Below are 16,313 nucleotides of genomic sequence, written 5' to 3' on the forward strand. Positions count from 1 at the left end.
CTCCTGCTCTTCTCCAAGGAACCAGCCGGGCTCAGAGGCGATAAGGGGCTCTGCTCCTCATCCTGGAGTCACACCAGGCGGCCCTCCCTGACCCTCGTCCTTTTGATCTTGAATGCACAGCCTCCTCCCCCAACCTTCTCACTCACTCAGCAGGACAGGGTGCCTGCCCTCCTGACTGCATCAAGCCCCAACCCTGGTGCCTTCACCCTGAAAGCCGGCTGAGGGAGGGGGCTGGGCCTGCAGGGAGGGGCTGCACTGCAGGGTCTCCCCTGCACTTCATGGGCTGTGTGACTTTGCACCAGCTCTTCAACCTCTCTGAGCTTCAGTTTTCTCATGGGTAAGATGGGGGTGAGAATTGTATGTGTCTCACAGGGCTGCTTTATGGATTAAATGCTGTAACAGTGGTAACACTGAGCATAGCCTCTTGGAAGTGGGTTTTTTAGTAATAGCTCTGAGGACTGCTCGCCCAGCAGCCAGATCTGCCCTTTCTAGCCTGAGACCCCCTCCCCACAGAGCTTGTCCTGTTGCACGGCCCCGGCCTGGCCCAGCCTCCTTGTCTAGCTCCCTTGCCCATTTGTCTTTCCTGGGCCCAGGACTCACCACAGAGCTCTCCCTCATCTGAGCCATCTCCACAGTCGTCGTTGCCATCACACAGCTTGTCGGGCGGCAGGCAGACCGAGGTGTTGTTGGCACAGGGGTGCGAGGGGGGCCTGCAGGCCAGGGACTCACAGTTCTCCTCATCTGAGTTATCCTCACAGTCGCTGTCGCCGTCACACACCCATGCTTTGCTGATACACCGAGCTGGGGAAGGGGTACAGTATCAGGGGCCAGGCCTGGCCAGCAGGGCTCTCTGCACCCTCTTCCCCGACCTGGTGGGCTTATCTAATCAGGCCATAACTATAATGCCTTGGGGTCCACTAGGAACCTTGAGGCTTCTTCTGTCAAATTCACATGGGCAACAAAGAAGGCACGAACCTACAGGACGTGCTGACATTCAGCACTGGAGAGGGTTTTGGTTCCCAGGGCCCCTACTGCAGGCTCTGGCCCCTTCATACCTCCCCCATGCATCTGGCACAAGCTTTTTTCTGTACAGCCTTTTGCCTCACAGTGTCCCCCTTGCCCTTGCCCTGCTCTCAGTATCATCTGTCTGTGCAGTTTCTCTTCAGTCCTTCTTTTTACCAGAGTCTTTGCAGCCAAACTTGACATTGGGATCACAGACGTGGGTCACTCCCTCACAGCTCTTCTCGTCACTGGAGTCCATGCAGTCCGTGTCCCCATCACAGCGCCACCGCAGGGGGATGCACAGACCATCCAGCCGGCACTGGAACTCATCACTGTGGCAGCCGCCAGGAGGCCTTGTGGCTGTAGGGGCACAGGTGGCAGGCTCCGGATCAGCCATTCCCATCTCTACCTTTCCATACCCCTCCTGCCATACCTGGCCCGGGGCTATGAGCTGAGGCAGGCTGGAGAGATCTCTGAGTCCCACTGACTTTCCCTGCAAGTGCTAACTCCGAGTCAGGGCCGTGACACCTTCCAGGGCTTAGAAATCCTCTTGTTTCACCTCCCTATTTCACACATGTGAGCTCGGCTGGATAAGCAATTTGCTAGGTCAAAGCTCAAATGACCCCCACCTTAGCCTAGCCTCTGCTGCACTCGTTCACTTCACAAACACTTACTGAGCACCTACTGTGTGCCAGCCACTCTCCCAGGAGCCAGCATGAATAAGACAGCATCCTCACCCCTGTGGAGCTGAAGTTCTATCAGGGAAGAGAAACAATGAAGACGCAACATGGAAATCCAGAATGGAACTACAGGTGGTGATCAAGGAAAGCTATGCAGACTAAGCCGGGTCAAAGCTAGGGAGCATGGGACGCTACTTGAGATAGAGTCAGGAAGGGCCCCTATGCAGGAGATGTTTGAGCAGAGACCTGAATGACGGGAGCTGTGAGATTAACCATGCATCCCAGGAAGGGAAACAGCTAGCGCAAGCCTCTTGAAACAGGACCACGCGGGGCGTACTCGGAAAATGCCCAGGGTGTATTTAAAGCTGCGCAGCTGGGGCAGGTGATGGAAGAGATGAGTGGCAGGAATGCAGGTCAGAGAGGTTGGGGGAACCCTGCTGGCCATGAAGCAGGGCTCAGTACGGATTCGAAGTGTACAGGGAGCCAGGGCAGGCTCGAGGGCAGGGCTGGGGAGTGATCTGATGCGTAGGATGTGATCTGGCGGCTGTGCTGTGACTCAGGAGGCCAGGGAAGGAGTGCAAGCGGTAATGGGAGGCACAGGTGACTGTGCACAGCCTCGCCTCGCACTCACGCTCCACCATGAACATGGTCCACGTGCTCATTTCCTCCCTGGACTTCAGCACCAGCCTCCCAGCTGATCTTCCTCCCTCAGGGTTTCTCCCCCGAGCCTCTTCCCAACCTAATGTCCTTCCAGGATTGTCCTCTGAAACACCTTCCAGCTCTGAGACCCTTCGCAGGTCCCCAGTGCCGGACCTGCGGCTGTAGTCTGTGCCCTCTGGGTGCTGCCTCGATGCCTGCTGTCCCCTCCAGTCTGGGGGCCCCGACCCACAGCCCGATGACCCCTGCAGGAGCGCTCACTTTCACCTTCTAAGTTGTACTGCTGGCTTCTCCAGGCTGTTCCCACCATCCCTGTCTGAAGACCCTCCCTCTTGTCCATAGCCTAAGCCCTCACTGGGGCCCAGTTCAAACCCCACCTCCTCTGAAATGGTCCCTGACATTCCAGCTCACAGACACAGTTCATAATTGTGACACAATACCCCTGCTCCCATGGGCCAGGCCCCCACATATCTCCTCTCACTTCACAGAGGACACAAAGGAAGACGCCAAGTCTCGGGGGAAGCAACCTGTCCAAGTCTGCCCAGCTGGTGAGGGGCAAAGAGCTTCCCCACCTTGCCACACCTCGGGCCGCCAGGGGTTCTCAGAGTCCCAAGGCACTGTGACCTGTCCCACTCACTGGCCCTTCTCAGACACCCCTTGAGACACAGTCACTGTTTCCGGGTCTTGGGCGACCCTCCCCATCCTCCCTCTCAGTGCTGGACCCACAGCGCACACTCGGTGCTCAGTACTGTTCCCACTGTGTGCACCTTAACTCCACCAGGCGGAGGCTGCAGGGTGCTAGTGCAGGGGCCAGATGAAGCCTGGAGAGAGACTCTGGTCTGCCATATTTTCAAAACTTTTCAAACAAATTGCCAGTTGTTACGGCTTGACTTGTGTTCCCTAAAAAGATACTGAAATCTTAACTCATAGCACCTGTGACTAGGACCTTATTTGGAAATAGGTCTTTCTTTGCAGATGATCAACTTAAGATGAGGCCATTAGGATAGGCCCTGATCCACTGTGACTGCCTACTTATATCAAGAGGGAATCTGACACAGAGACCAACACGCACTCATCGGGTTTGCCATGTCAAGATGAAAGCAGGGACTGGGGTGAAGCTTGTACGAGCCAAGGAACACCAAAGATTGCCAGCAAACACCAGAAGCTAGGAGAGAGGCCTGGAATAGAGTCTCTCTCCTGACCCTCGGAAACTGACTCTGCTGACATTTTGGTCTTGGACTTCCAGCCTCCAGACTGTGAGACATTCGATTTCTGTTGTTTAAGTCACTTAGTTTGTGGTGCTTGGTTATAGCAGCCTTAGGAAACTAATATACCAGTGTGTTAAAATGGGTAATTTCAGGCTTCCCTGGTGGCACAGTGGATAAGAATCCGTCTGCCAATTCAGAGGACATCGGTTTGAACCCTGGTCTAGGAAGATCTCACGGGCCGCGGGGCAGCTAAACCTGTGTGCCACAACTCCTGAGCCTGGCACCACAAGAGAAGCCACTGCAATGAGCAGCCTGTGCACCACAGCTGGAGAGTAGCCCCCGCTCGCTGCAACTAGAGAAAGTCTGAGCACAGCAACGAAGACCCAGTGCAGCCATAAATATATATATATATCTTAAAATGGGTAGATTTCACGCAAAATCTGCCCTCCTGAAGCCAGGGCAATCTGGGGGCTGCATTATTCCATGGCAACAATGGGCCAGGGCTGAAAAATCAGCAACCCTTGAGAAGGTCTGTGCCTTTCATTAACCCCAGTCCCCATGGGCCCCTGGTCCTTCCATTAACCCCAGACCCCATAGGTCCTGGAGGCCTGGGCACTGGGGTCCCCCACAGAGCTGACTCCTCTCTCCTTTGGTGCCCACTGTGCTCATCCTCCCTTAGCCCTGTGGGCATCCCTTTCTCACGCTACCAGTGACCGAACACAGGCTGTGTGCTTTCTGTGCATGATCTCACGGAACCCCCACGTCAAGGCGATAATGCCCTGCGCTATTATTATCCCCACTTTGCAGATGAAACTCACAGGGGCCCACAGAGATTAAGTAACTTGCTCAAGGCCACCCAGATAGTAAGTTGCAGAGCTGGAGCTCAAACCCAAGGCCACCTGACTGCAAAGCCTGAGATCTTAACAGTGTGTGACATTGATTTGTCCACAGCTTTCCTCTCCCACACGACTGGAAACTCCTGAAGGATAAGAGCTGCTTCAGGGTTATCTCTGGTTCCCAGATGGTGGTGGCATGCGGTGGGGAGGATGGATGGAGGGTGGATGGTCTGGCCCCCACCCCGCTGGTCCCCAGGCGCCCACCCTGGTTGGTGCAGTTGGCGTGTGTCTCGTCGCTGTAGTCCCCGCAGTCGTTGTCCCCGTCGCAGGTCCAGTGCTCGGGGATGCAGCGCCCGCTGTTGCACTTGAACTGGGTGCTAGAGCAGGAGTGGCTGCAGCCCGCCTCATCGCTGTTGTCCCCACAGTCATTGTCTGGGGGGGGCGGCAAGAAGGGAAGAGGCGAGCAGGGGGTCAGCGCGTGACTTTCTCTGTGACCCCAGCGTGGGGTCCCCGCTCCCTCCTCCCCATTCCCAACCTCGACCCACCCCAACCTCCCCACCAAGAAAATAAAAAACAGAAAAGACACAGAAACTGCATAGACTGCAGCATGCACCATGGCCCACGCGGTGGGGGACAGGGAGAGGTGGGTGAGCTCCCGAGGGCCCTTCCCTCAGTCTGCAAGACTGGGGGTGGGGACAGGACGCATTCCTTTCCCCTTTTGGCAGTGGGTGGGAACAGGGGTCTGCTTGCCTAGGGGAAAGGAGAGGGATTTCTCTGGTTAGGGAGGGACAGAGGTGGCAGAGTACAGGTGAAGGCTCTGCTGGGGGGACAGGGTTAGCGAGGACTCGCCCAGAGCCCGAGTGTGGGCATCACCGGCCGGAAGTCTGGGTGAGGGACACTGCCTGCAGCTGGGAAGGCCAGGGGCCACCCCCTGAAGGCATGAGGGGTGACTGAACCAGTGTCCTGCCGTCTAGGCCTGGTGGGCAGGGCCACCAGACTTCTCTCCATGTTTTCAGGACGCTGGAGAAGGCGTTTGGCTGTCCCCTTGGGCTGCGCTGCTGCCTCTTTCCCAGCCGCCTTTGCGTCTCGGATGCTCCCCTCCCGCCATGCCTTGGTCTTCCTGTCCCCACCTCTCTGTCATCTCCTCTCCTGGGAGAGCTCCTTCTGCCCTCTCTGCTTTCCCCTCCACTGTTTTCTTTCTCCCTCTGTGGTCTCCTCTCTCACTTCTCTTTGATTTTCCTCCATATCCTAGGAGCTCTGGGGAAGGGAGCTGCATGAGGGTCCTGGGGGGTGGCCCAAGGCCAGCTGGGGCTCTAGGGTGATGGTGCATGTGCTTCTATGCACTGACCGGCAGGCTCAGGACAGGTCTTTTCATCAGAGCCGTCCCCACAATCCTTCTCTGAAACACAGAAACCGCCAGGGCAACCATTGGCACACGAGACAAGGCAAAGACGAGGGGCAACGTGGCGCTGACCCAGTACATCCTCACACACGTTAGCTAGGGCTCGAGCCCCTGCTGCGACACATCACCACACCACACGAGACAGGACCAGATCCCAGAGACAGCACACACACAACAGTCCACCGGCCCCCGGCTGACATCACCTGGTCCAGGGCTGACCGCCAGGTGGGCTCCCGAGTCTGGAGCCGGAGCCTGGAGGGGGCACCGAGGACCCCAGAAGATGGTTTGTAGGGAGAAGGGAGCTGGGCGTGGGCCCTCCTTGCTCTGCCCCTCTGGCCCTTCCTGCTCATCTCTCCCTGGCCCCTGAGCCTCGGCCAGGGGATGGGCAGCTCTGCCCAGAGAGGAACAGCGCTGACAGGCAGTGGGCGGCCTCTCCCCTTGGTTATCCTGGCTCCCCTACAATGTTTCTAGCTCATCCTTATCTCTTCCAGACAACCCGGTGGGGCATCAGAGACTTGGAGAGAGGCCCTGGCTTGATTCTAAAACCCCTCACCTCCCACCCAGGACCTGGCTATGGGTTCTAGCTTTCCCAGGAATCAGGGCAGGTGAAGGGAAACAAGCCCTTACCATTATCACATCTCCAGTTGATATTGATGCATCTGCCATTGTTGCAGGTAAACTGAGTCAGGGGGAAGCAGGTAGGATAGGCTGTCAGAGAGAAAGACTAGCTGAGTGGGGTTCTTAAGCCTATACAGCATCACGACACGAGCAGGTAGGTGCAGGGTCCCCACCATAACCCACAGTCCCCTGCTCAGCTAGGTGGGGGAGGGAAGGCTAAGTAGAGGGGCCTCGGCCTGAAACTGCCCATTCACCCCTACCCCCACTAAGCATCCTTTTTTCTTTTTTTAACTTTTTATTTTATATTGGAATATAGCCAGTTAAAAATGTGATAGTTTCAGGTGGACAGCAAAGGGACTCAGCCAGACATACACATGTATCCATTTCTAAGCATCCTTCCTTCAAGCAACTAGTTTCCAAACACAAGCTGTGTGCTGAGTGCTTTCCATGCAGATCTCACTGATCCCCAACATCAATGCTGGGATGCGGGTGCCATTATTAGCCCCATTTTGCAGAGGCTTCCCTAGTAGCTCAGATGGCAAATAATCCACCTACAATACAGGAGACCTGGGTTGGATCCCTGGGTCAGGAAGATCCCTTGGAGAAGGGAATGGCAACCCACTCCAGTATTCTTGCCTGGAAAGTCCTATGGACAGAGGAGCCTGGTGGGCTACAGTCCATGTGGTCGCAAGAGTCGGACACGACTGAATGACTCTCACTTGCAGATGAAATTCACAGGGGTCTACGGAGATTAAGTGACTTGCTCAACGCCACCCAGGTACTAAGCTGCGGGGTCTCTCCAGCATCCCCGCCCCAGGGCCCGTTCTGGTGGACCTTCCCTCCCCGTGCCAGCCTGGCTGTCCTCCGTCTCACTCACCACAAGAGGCTGACTCATCGGAGCGGTCCCCACAGTCATCGTCCAGGTCGCATGTCCAGGAGATGGGGATGCAGCGGCCACTGGCACAGGAGAACTGGTTGGGTGGGCAGGTGCGAGCTGGGGACAGGCGTGGGTGTGAGTGCTCATAGTCCAGTCCTTGCTTTAGATTTTATTTTCTTTCCTATTATTCTCTGGCTCTCTGGAAGTCTTCCCAAGGATCTCAAAGCCATTTCTCTTAGAGACGTCATTCAAAATCACCCGTGTGACCTCACAGTGGACACTTGATCCCATCACTGGAGGGGTCGCTGGTGTCCTCCAAGAAGACTCACCCGCCTTGCTTGTCATCCCCAACCTGGAGCTGTGCTCTGTCTCCTTGCAAGTGGGGCCTCCCAGCCAACCCTGTCCTCCCTCCCCTCTGCCCTGGGTGCCCCCTGCTCCTTTCTCTTCCTGAGGCCCCTCTGTCTCCCCAAGCCTGGCTCCCCTGTCTGCCCTGCCCCGGTGACAGAGCCGGGCCACTCTGGTCTCCCCCCTCCCACACCTGAGCAAGTAGCATTGGATTCGTCTTCACTGTTCCCGCAGTCGTTGTCCCCGTCACAGAGCCAGCGGTTGGGGATGCAACGGTTGTTCTCACACTTGAACCGGTCCGAGGGGCAGGTGTGCTGATCTGGGGAGGGATGGGTCAGGGGTCAGCCAGAGGGAGGGGACTCAGCTCTCTAGCTGCAGCCCGAGGGTCGCTGTCCCACTGCATGGCAGGCACTCACGGCAGAGGGCAGGGGCCTCGTCGCTGTTGTCCAGGCAGTCGTTGTCCCCGTCACACTTCCAGCGCTCCTGGATGCAGCGGCTGTTGGAGCAGGCGAACTCGCCAGGCTGGCACTGGGGTGGGGGCACGTAGGATGGGTTCGCTGCGGGCACCACCGGACATGAGGGGGAAGTCAGACCCAGGTCACGGACAGGTGCTGAGCGCCTGTCCTCTGCTTGTTTCATGATTTTAAAATAATATACACTAATTTTTCCCAGGGCATAGTTTTTCAGGAACATATGATCTGGATGGAAGCTGCAACTCTTTGTCAAACCACACGGTGACGCCTGCTCAGCTGTTTCCAGCTCTGCAATGTGGTCGAAGAATAAAGCAGCTTCCAAGAGAATCTAGAACTCCCTTCTGATCCCAGCGAACAGATCACCTTTGCCCCTCCCTGCCATCTCCATGAACTTGGAAGTCATCTCAGGGACCCCCTAGGCCCTGACTTGGTCCCTGGACTTTTCCTTCAAAAATGTGTCAATTCTACAGGCAGGAGAGAAAACAGAACCCTGCCAACTCCTGTCCCCAACACTCACACCGCCATCTGCCTTCAGCTGCCAGCAGTAAAGTCACTGTGTCCTGTCTGTGTTTTCACAGGGTGGGCTCTGGAAGCCCAGGAACGCCCATGGCAGTCCCTGGCTCTGGATCCCACAGCTCTGCTCACGCCTTTCTGACTCATCTCTTACCCTCTCTAATCCTGTGGGTTCCATGGACCACTGGGTCTGGAGGCTGCAGGTGTCCCCCTTGTTCCTCACCTCTGCTTCCAGACCATTCTCCCTCTCTCCTCTCTCAAAAATCAGTGTTGACTTTCATGTTATAAAACTATATAAGCTCCTACCACTACGGGCCCCAGCATCCTTAGAGTTTTTAGCTCCTGGCTCATAGTCACTTTCTCTATAGTCGTTCCCTTTAATTCTTGGTGATTTTAATGTCCATGTGGATACTCTTTCATTGCAGTGGCCTCTCAGCTCTGAAGCTCCTTTCCACCAATGCTTTTGCCCTGCACCTGGCCTCAGTCACTCACTCTTAGCTGTACACTATGGCCCACTGACCCATTTTCCTTTCTTAGGATTGTATCCTAAGGAAACTGTCCTGAATCTGGGAAGGCATGAAGGTATAAGAAATAGCAGAGCTATAAGAAATAGAGCAGGTGATTAATAACCAGACTCTGGGCCAGACTTCCTGGGTTCAAACAAACCCCCGCTCTCACTTTGGGCCTCAATTTCTCCATTTATAAATTGGGATAATAAAAATACCTTCCCGGGGCTTCCCTGGTGGTCCACTGGTTAAGAATCTGCCTTGCAACGCAGGGGATGCGGGTTCGATCCCTGGTCAGGGAATTAGGATTCCACGTGCCATTGAGTAACTAAGCCCGTGCACCTGAAGCCCACAGCCACAACTAGAGAAAGCCCGAGTGCCACAGCGACTGAAGCCCACAAGCTCTGGAGTCCACTCATCGCCACTGCTGAGCCCTCGTGCCACTACTAGAGTCTGCACTGCAACAAAAAATCTCGCAAGACGCAACTGAAACTCCACATCTGCGACTAAAACCCAACGCAGCCAAATAAAGGAACACTAAAAAAAATCTTCTTTAAAGAATATTTAAAGGAGTAAGTCAGTTACTGCATGGGGAGTACTTAGAACCATGCCTAGTACATAGTTTGTGTTCAGTAAATGCTGGCAGTGATCCTAATAAAAAACTGGAAGCAACCTAAACATCCAACAGGAGAGAAAGGGCTGAGTAAATTATGGGATGTTTACTAAATGAAACACATTTTGGCCATTAGAAATTCTGCTGATGTACGCATGACACCCTGTCAAGTGACAAGCTCAGGAAACAACAGCAGGTGCAGAGTGGTTCCGTTTAAGTGAAGCAAATGAAGAGAGATCCGGAGAGTGCTCCCTGGACGGTAACAGCGCCAACTATGGGTGGTGGAATTGGGGGTGATTTGTACTTCTTTGTATTTTTCTATAGCGCTTGCTTGTTTTTACAATGAACATGACCCACTTTTATCTAAAAACGGGGCTATTTAAAACAATGCAATAATAACACAGAAAATTTGCGGCATATATGAGCCAAAAAGGGCAGAAAACATTTATATACACTACGATTTCCAGCCATGTAAAAACCCACCTAGGGGAAAAGGATGGTGTTCACTTACCACCAGGCTAACAGCACAGTGGTGGTTTGCTAGTGAGACTGGGCTTTCCCCCTCCTCTCTAATTTCCAATATTTTGAACTATTATATTACTTGAACCATGGAGAAATAAACGTAAAAGAAGTTAAGAATGCTTTTCCCTTTCCAGAGCTGTCCTGCTCGCCTCTCAAGTTCCCCTTAATCTTCACGCCCTCCCCAAACCCCTAGACCCTGGTCACCGTAAAACCCTCCAGCACCTGGAGCCTTCACTCAGTCCATCCTTCAACTTTTTTTTTTGGTTGCACCATGGGCTCTTAGTTCCCCAACCAGGGATGGCACCCAGGCCGCCTGTACTGGAATCACAGTCTTAACCTCTGGACCGCCAGCAAAGTCCATCCCTCAACTGCTATTGCATCCCTCAGGGCCCTCTGCCTCCTTCGTCTCCGATCCCCATCCGGACACTGTGGCCTTCTGCTGGAGTCTGCTCCCCGACCTCCCACCCCAGCTGGGCCCCTCGTACCCAAACAAGTGACACCGTCTGCGTCCAACACCTGGTCCTCAGCACAGGCACACTGACGGCTCCCAGGGGTGGCCAGGCACAGGCTGCTGCAGCCGCCGTTGTTCACCCGGCATTTGTTGGTGCCCACTGTGAAGGAGGGGCCATGGGCGCAAGGAGGGAGGAGCAGGAGGACAGGAGACGGGTTGTGGCAGAGTCAGGAAAGGCCAGAGAAGGGAGACGAAAGGCCAGGGGAGGCGGTGCATTAAAAGGAGAAGACAGAAAGAGGGAATGTGGCGGGGTTGAAGATGAGGAGATGGAGGCATGGGGCAGGAGGGGCGATGGGGAACATGGAAGGTCAAATTGGGGTGGGGGCCTCTCTTCTCAAGAGCCTCAAAAGTCAGAGCCTAGGCTCCCTGGGAGTGCCTTCACCCCACCCACAGGCGCCTCGCCCACCGTCCAGGTCCCACCCCGTCCCAGTCCTGGTCCAGGGGTACCTTGCTGCTGCTGGGCATCATACATGCGGATCTCAAAGATGGGGGGCCGCTCGCTGCGCAGAAGGGTCACAATGGGGGCCGCCCCTCCTGTGCCCCGCTCCAGGCGGTAGACACTGCCGCTCCGGTACTCAGTCCAGAAGAGGTAATTGCCATGGTGACAGAGGCCAAAGGCGTGGTTCAGCTCAGGACCCTCATACACAATCTAGGAACGGAGAGGGGCTTACCCAGCAGCTGAGAGAGTAGGGGTGCCTCAGGGAGGCTTAGGGGTTCACTGCTTTGTACACTCTTACGTCCACAGCCTGGGTGTGGGCTTGTCTCCCCCATCAGCCCAGAAGCCCCGAGGATGGGAGCTTTGCACACAGCTAAGTGCCAAACCCTGAACCCAGCGGACACTGCGAGGGCTGGCTCACACTCCTCTCCTTTGCTGATTCATATTCATTGATACCCCTCCAACATACGCGCACGTGCGCACGCACACGCAAACACAGAGCAGTGGGCTGACAGCCAGACTCCATCCATTCGTTTCTTCACCCGCCACACGTTTGCCAGAATCTGTTAAGGTAGCACTCAGAAACAGAGAAGATGTGGTCCCTGCACTGGAGCCGCCACTGTCTCAGGAAAGGCACTCAGGGGCATCAGGGTGGCAGAGGGTCTGGAGACAGCATCCCAGTGGAGGTGGCCCCTGAGAGGTGTGCCAGGTGAGGAGGGGCTGGGCAGAGGCTAGAAGGTCTGCACGAGCAACAGCACAGAGGGCAGAGCCTTGCCGTATACTGGGCTCATGAGTTGTCTAATGATGCTGTCCCAGCGCTGGGAGGTGGGAAGCAGGGAGAAAGACGACCACAGAGATGGTCAGGACCACACTGCAGTTGGCCTTAAATACCGTGAGAGCTTGGGCCACACGCCTAGATGTGCACGGAACTCACGAATGAAGCATGCACCACCCGAATGAACGCGCGTACGAATATACCATCTCTAGGCATCTTGCACCTGTACACAGGCACGCGGTCCAGGCACACACCAGCATGTGCTGCGTGTACGTGCACAAGCAGGCTGAGCTGCACACGATGTGTACGCTCAGGCGGTCAGGCCCGCAGGTCATGTGCACAGTCACAGAGATACTCTGAAGAAGCAATCCTTAAACAACCCAAGACACAGGCACACAAGCACACCGAGGGACATACCCACAAGCTCACAGGCAAACACCCATGCAGCCCTCAGGCCTGGACTCACACGGATGCCCACACATTCAGACACCCAGCCTCGGTCACACACACACACGCGGTCCAGAAATGCACACATGAACACCTACACACAGCTGCATGCCTGCCCACCTTCCGGTCGGTGCCATTGAGCAGGATGGTTTCGATGCGGTCATAGAAGGCATCCACCCAGTACAGGCGCCCAGCTGGGATGTCCAGGCTCAGCCCATTGGGCCAAAGTACTGTCTTGGAGGTGACGAAGATGTCTCGGTGTGAGCCGTCCATCCAGGCCCTCTCTAGCCGCCCTCGCCGACTGTCCTTGGGGTCCTCCTCCCAGTCAGTCCAGTACATCCACCTGTGGGCAGTTACTGGTCAGCATCACATGGGCCACCCCTGCCATCAGCATCCTCCCCTGTGATCCTAAGCCAGGCAGGCCCTCCCAGAGCTCCTCACAGGGTCCTCCTGCCCTGCTCATCCCTGCTGCTCCTACTGCTGCTAAGTCACTTCAGTCGTGTCCGACTCTGTGCGACCCCATAGATGGCAGCCCACCAGGCTCCCCCATCCCTGGGATTCTCCAGGCAAGAACACTGGAGTGGGTTGCCATTTCCTTCTCCAATGTGTGAAAGTGAAAAGTGAAAGGGAAGTCGCTCAGTCATGTCCGACTCTGTGCGACCCCATAGACGGAAGCCCACCAGGCTCTTCCATCCATGGGAGTTTCCAGGCAAGAGTACTGGAGTGGGGTGCCATCGCCTTCTCCGGCTCATCCCTGGCCCACACGTTCCATTCATTCACTCCTCCATTCAACAAGTAGGTGCTGAGTGCCTACTGAGTTGGGCACAGCTCTGGCACTGGAAGTGAGACCAAGGCTGCCAAGGCCCCTCTCTCGTGGAGCCCATGTCCCACCCAGGACACAGACAAGAAACAAGTCAGCCAGGAGGGCCACACACACTGGAAAGCGATAGAGGTCAGGAGGGACTCCAGGAAGGGGGACAGCATGGAGACCGAGAGTGCAGCTGGTGAGGAAGGCCTCTCCCAGGAAGCAGCATTTGAGCTGATGTGAACACTGAGAAGCAGCCCCATGTGTAAATACTTGGGAGTCCCAGGCTAAGGAACTCCAAGAGCAAAAAGCCCTGAGGGAGGAAGGGCTGGATGCTGGCTTGAGAAACAGACAGCAGGCAGTGGGAACAGAACTTCCAGATGCAGGAAGTGAGGTGCAGAGGTCAAACGAGCTGCAAGCAGACCTTGCAGGACCTCAGGGTTGAGGAGGGCACAGGGAGCCAGGGGAGGGTGCTGCTGGGAGTGACAGGACCAGATTGTTTCTATGTCTCACTCCCACTGCCCTGTAGATAAGGACACCTTTCCCTCCTTCGGTCAAATTTTTGCTGCCCTCCCCCATCCACTCTCCGTCTTACTCCCCAGTCCTGAGGCCCATGGGACTCAGGCTCTGAGTCCCTGGCTCTCCCTCTCCTCGCCCCAAGGCCCTGGGAGGACTCACCCATTGAGTGGATCCACCACAATGGCCCTGGGGTGTGTCATTTTGCCCTCGATTAAGGTCTTGCGGGTCTGAGCAGCTTTCTCCAGCCTGGCCACGCTGATGGTCTTCTTGGGTCCATCATCCGTCCAATACAAATTGTCCCCCATCCAGTCCACAGCCACGCCTTCCACATTGTGGATGCCTGCAACGGGGCGGGAGGGTGGGCAGAGGGGCAGTGTCAGAGGAGGCTCAAAACTGCCTCTGGTCCTTAGGATACCTACACTTTGGAGCCCTTGGCTACTGGGAGCGCAAGGAGCCTCCTGGCCCGAGATGGTGGTGAGGCTGGGCTTGGCTAGGAAGGTGGAGGAAGGGGATGGGAGGTCATTTGTGCTGCAACATCTGTGTTGAGGCAGTCTCTCAAAACTGGACATGGCAGCGAGGAAACCTCCATGGCGTACACGGGCTCACTCGGGAAGGTATGTCAGGGCCTGAGGTGGGTGGAGAACTGGGACAATAGACACGTGACTCTGGGTACAAGTGCAACACTACATGCCAGGCCTAAAAACCCTGAGCTAACAAAACAAGCAAGTTAGGGAGTGACTTCTCACTTAGCTCCATGCTTCATCTCCAGCTTAAATAGCAGTTCCCTGGGAGGGGGAACCCCAATCTTTTCCTGATGAGGAGTTACTTTTGGTTTCCCCAGAGTCTTATGGTTGCTGACTGCTGAGGTTCTCTGAGTCGAGGTGGGGTGTGGGGAGCAGGACCAGGGGTGGTAACCAGCGTCAGTCAGACGGATTGGTCAGGAGGACAGGCTTGGGAGTTCAGAACACCCGGCAGGCATGGTGCAGCACTCAGGGGCTCAGAGCCTCCACGCAGGTGGGTATTCAGAAGACAATGCACTGCTGACCTGCTGGGGCAGCTCAGAGGGAAAACTGGATTCCATTCGCAAAACATGATTTTCTCAGGGCATGTAAGCCTGCAGCTCTCGGCGGCCGTGAAGTCCGGCTATACAGACTCTGTGTGTGCACATGTGTGCCTGCTCCAGTTCGGAGCCTCAGGCCTCTCCCTGGCTGTGCGCTGCGTGCAGCTCCAGGGCTCAGAGCCAACGGGAGAAAGACCCTGAGTTTTCCCAAGGGCTGGCAAGGATGCTGCCTTACCCATCCATCCTCCTGCCTCTTTTCGGCTCAGCCAAGAAGGGGGTCACCCAGGGGTCAATCTGTCTATCCCCTCATCTCCATGCCAACCAGACCAGCCAGCCAGTCACCAGGGGACTCTCCACGCTGGGAGGGAGGGCATGGGGAGACAGATGCCCAGGCCCCACATGGCTTCCTGCTTCCTCAGGTGCACGCCACCTCCCGGGAGTCCCGACCGTCCACCTCCCACTCTGGGGCCCTTACCGTCCTTCAGGATGGTCTCCCGCTCGGTGCCATCGATCTTCTGGCGGCCAATGAGGTAGCTGGTGGTGTCGGCAAAGTAGATGAAGCCGGTCTCAGCGTGGAAGTCCAGGGCCCGGGGGTTCATGAGGTTCTCAATGGGGATCATATGCTCGTCGGGAACCTTGGCCCCCATGTCCATGCCCCGGATGATGCCAGGCCGGCCCTTGCCATACACGAGGAACAGCTCGTGTTCTGGCTCTGGGGCAGGCACAAGGAGGGGCACAAAGTCAGACAGACAGACACACATGTGCACACGACCACCACCCAGCTGATGCTCCGCCTGCAGTGAGTGGGTGGGGGCAGCACGGGGATCTGAATCACATGGACAGACACAAAGCCTGTAAGGCCCAGGGAACAATGCCCTGGGGGGTGGTTTCCTGCAGACTCCAGGGGTGGGAAATGGAGCAAAAGTAGCAAGTAGCATGTTTTCAGTAAGTGCCCACTGTTGAGTAGTGAAATTAGTGACCCAAATAGGTTGGAATCTGATCCCTTTTGACCACTTCCTCTGCTGCCATCCCAGTCTAAGCCACATCACTTCTTGCCTACGCCGCAGAAATAGCCTCCTGCCACTTCCCTGCTGCCCATCCTCCCCCCAGCAGCCAGCACGACTGTTTTCACAAAAGTGAGTCAAATTTATAAAGCCACCCAGAGCTCCTCATCCCAGTTAGAACACAATCCAACCTGGGTCCTCATCTCCCTCATTCGCGTGGCTCCCCCACCCCACCGCCTCCATGTTGCTCCCCAGCACTCCAAGCTTACAACGGCCTCTGAACCCTGGCACTGCAGATTCCCTCCGCCACAAATGCTCTTCCTCCAGGTACGTGATCCACTTCCTCACTTCACAGGGAGTTTGACTCTAATTTCAATTCCACAGGGACGCCTTCCCTGAGGGCCGACTCAGCGGGAGCCTGGGCTGTCATCATGAGCGCCATGCTCCGCTCTATTTTCTTCCTAACACCTACCAGCACCCGAAGTCATTTTTGTGTTTGCCCAC

The 16,313-nt window shown here is 55.9% G+C and overlaps 1 protein-coding gene across 2 annotated transcripts in view; it reads right to left on the bottom strand.

Annotated features, from left to right (window-relative positions):
* The window catches only part of LRP1 (LDL receptor related protein 1), an 80,537-nt gene that overhangs the window by 36,693 nt on the left and 27,531 nt on the right, over window positions 1-16,313 (bottom strand). For both annotated transcript variants that reach the window (XM_018048051.1, XM_018048050.1), the window contains exons 11-22: window positions 15,281-15,517; window positions 13,905-14,085; window positions 12,542-12,764; window positions 11,211-11,412; window positions 10,738-10,863; window positions 8,042-8,182; window positions 7,819-7,944; window positions 7,281-7,397; window positions 6,413-6,493; window positions 4,648-4,815; window positions 1,180-1,362; window positions 601-801 (exon numbers count right to left, since the gene is read on the bottom strand). In XM_018048051.1, the coding sequence (XP_017903540.1) occupies window positions 601-801; window positions 1,180-1,362; window positions 4,648-4,815; window positions 6,413-6,493; window positions 7,281-7,397; window positions 7,819-7,944; window positions 8,042-8,182; window positions 10,738-10,863; window positions 11,211-11,412; window positions 12,542-12,764; window positions 13,905-14,085; window positions 15,281-15,517 (1,986 nt within the window). The remainder of the gene's footprint in view (window positions 1-600; window positions 802-1,179; window positions 1,363-4,647; window positions 4,816-6,412; window positions 6,494-7,280; window positions 7,398-7,818; window positions 7,945-8,041; window positions 8,183-10,737; window positions 10,864-11,210; window positions 11,413-12,541; window positions 12,765-13,904; window positions 14,086-15,280; window positions 15,518-16,313) is intronic.

The sequence above is a fragment of the Capra hircus genome, chromosome 5 (assembly GCF_001704415.2).
Source record: "Capra hircus breed San Clemente chromosome 5, ASM170441v1, whole genome shotgun sequence".
Classification (NCBI taxonomy): domain Eukaryota; kingdom Metazoa; phylum Chordata; class Mammalia; order Artiodactyla; family Bovidae; genus Capra; species Capra hircus.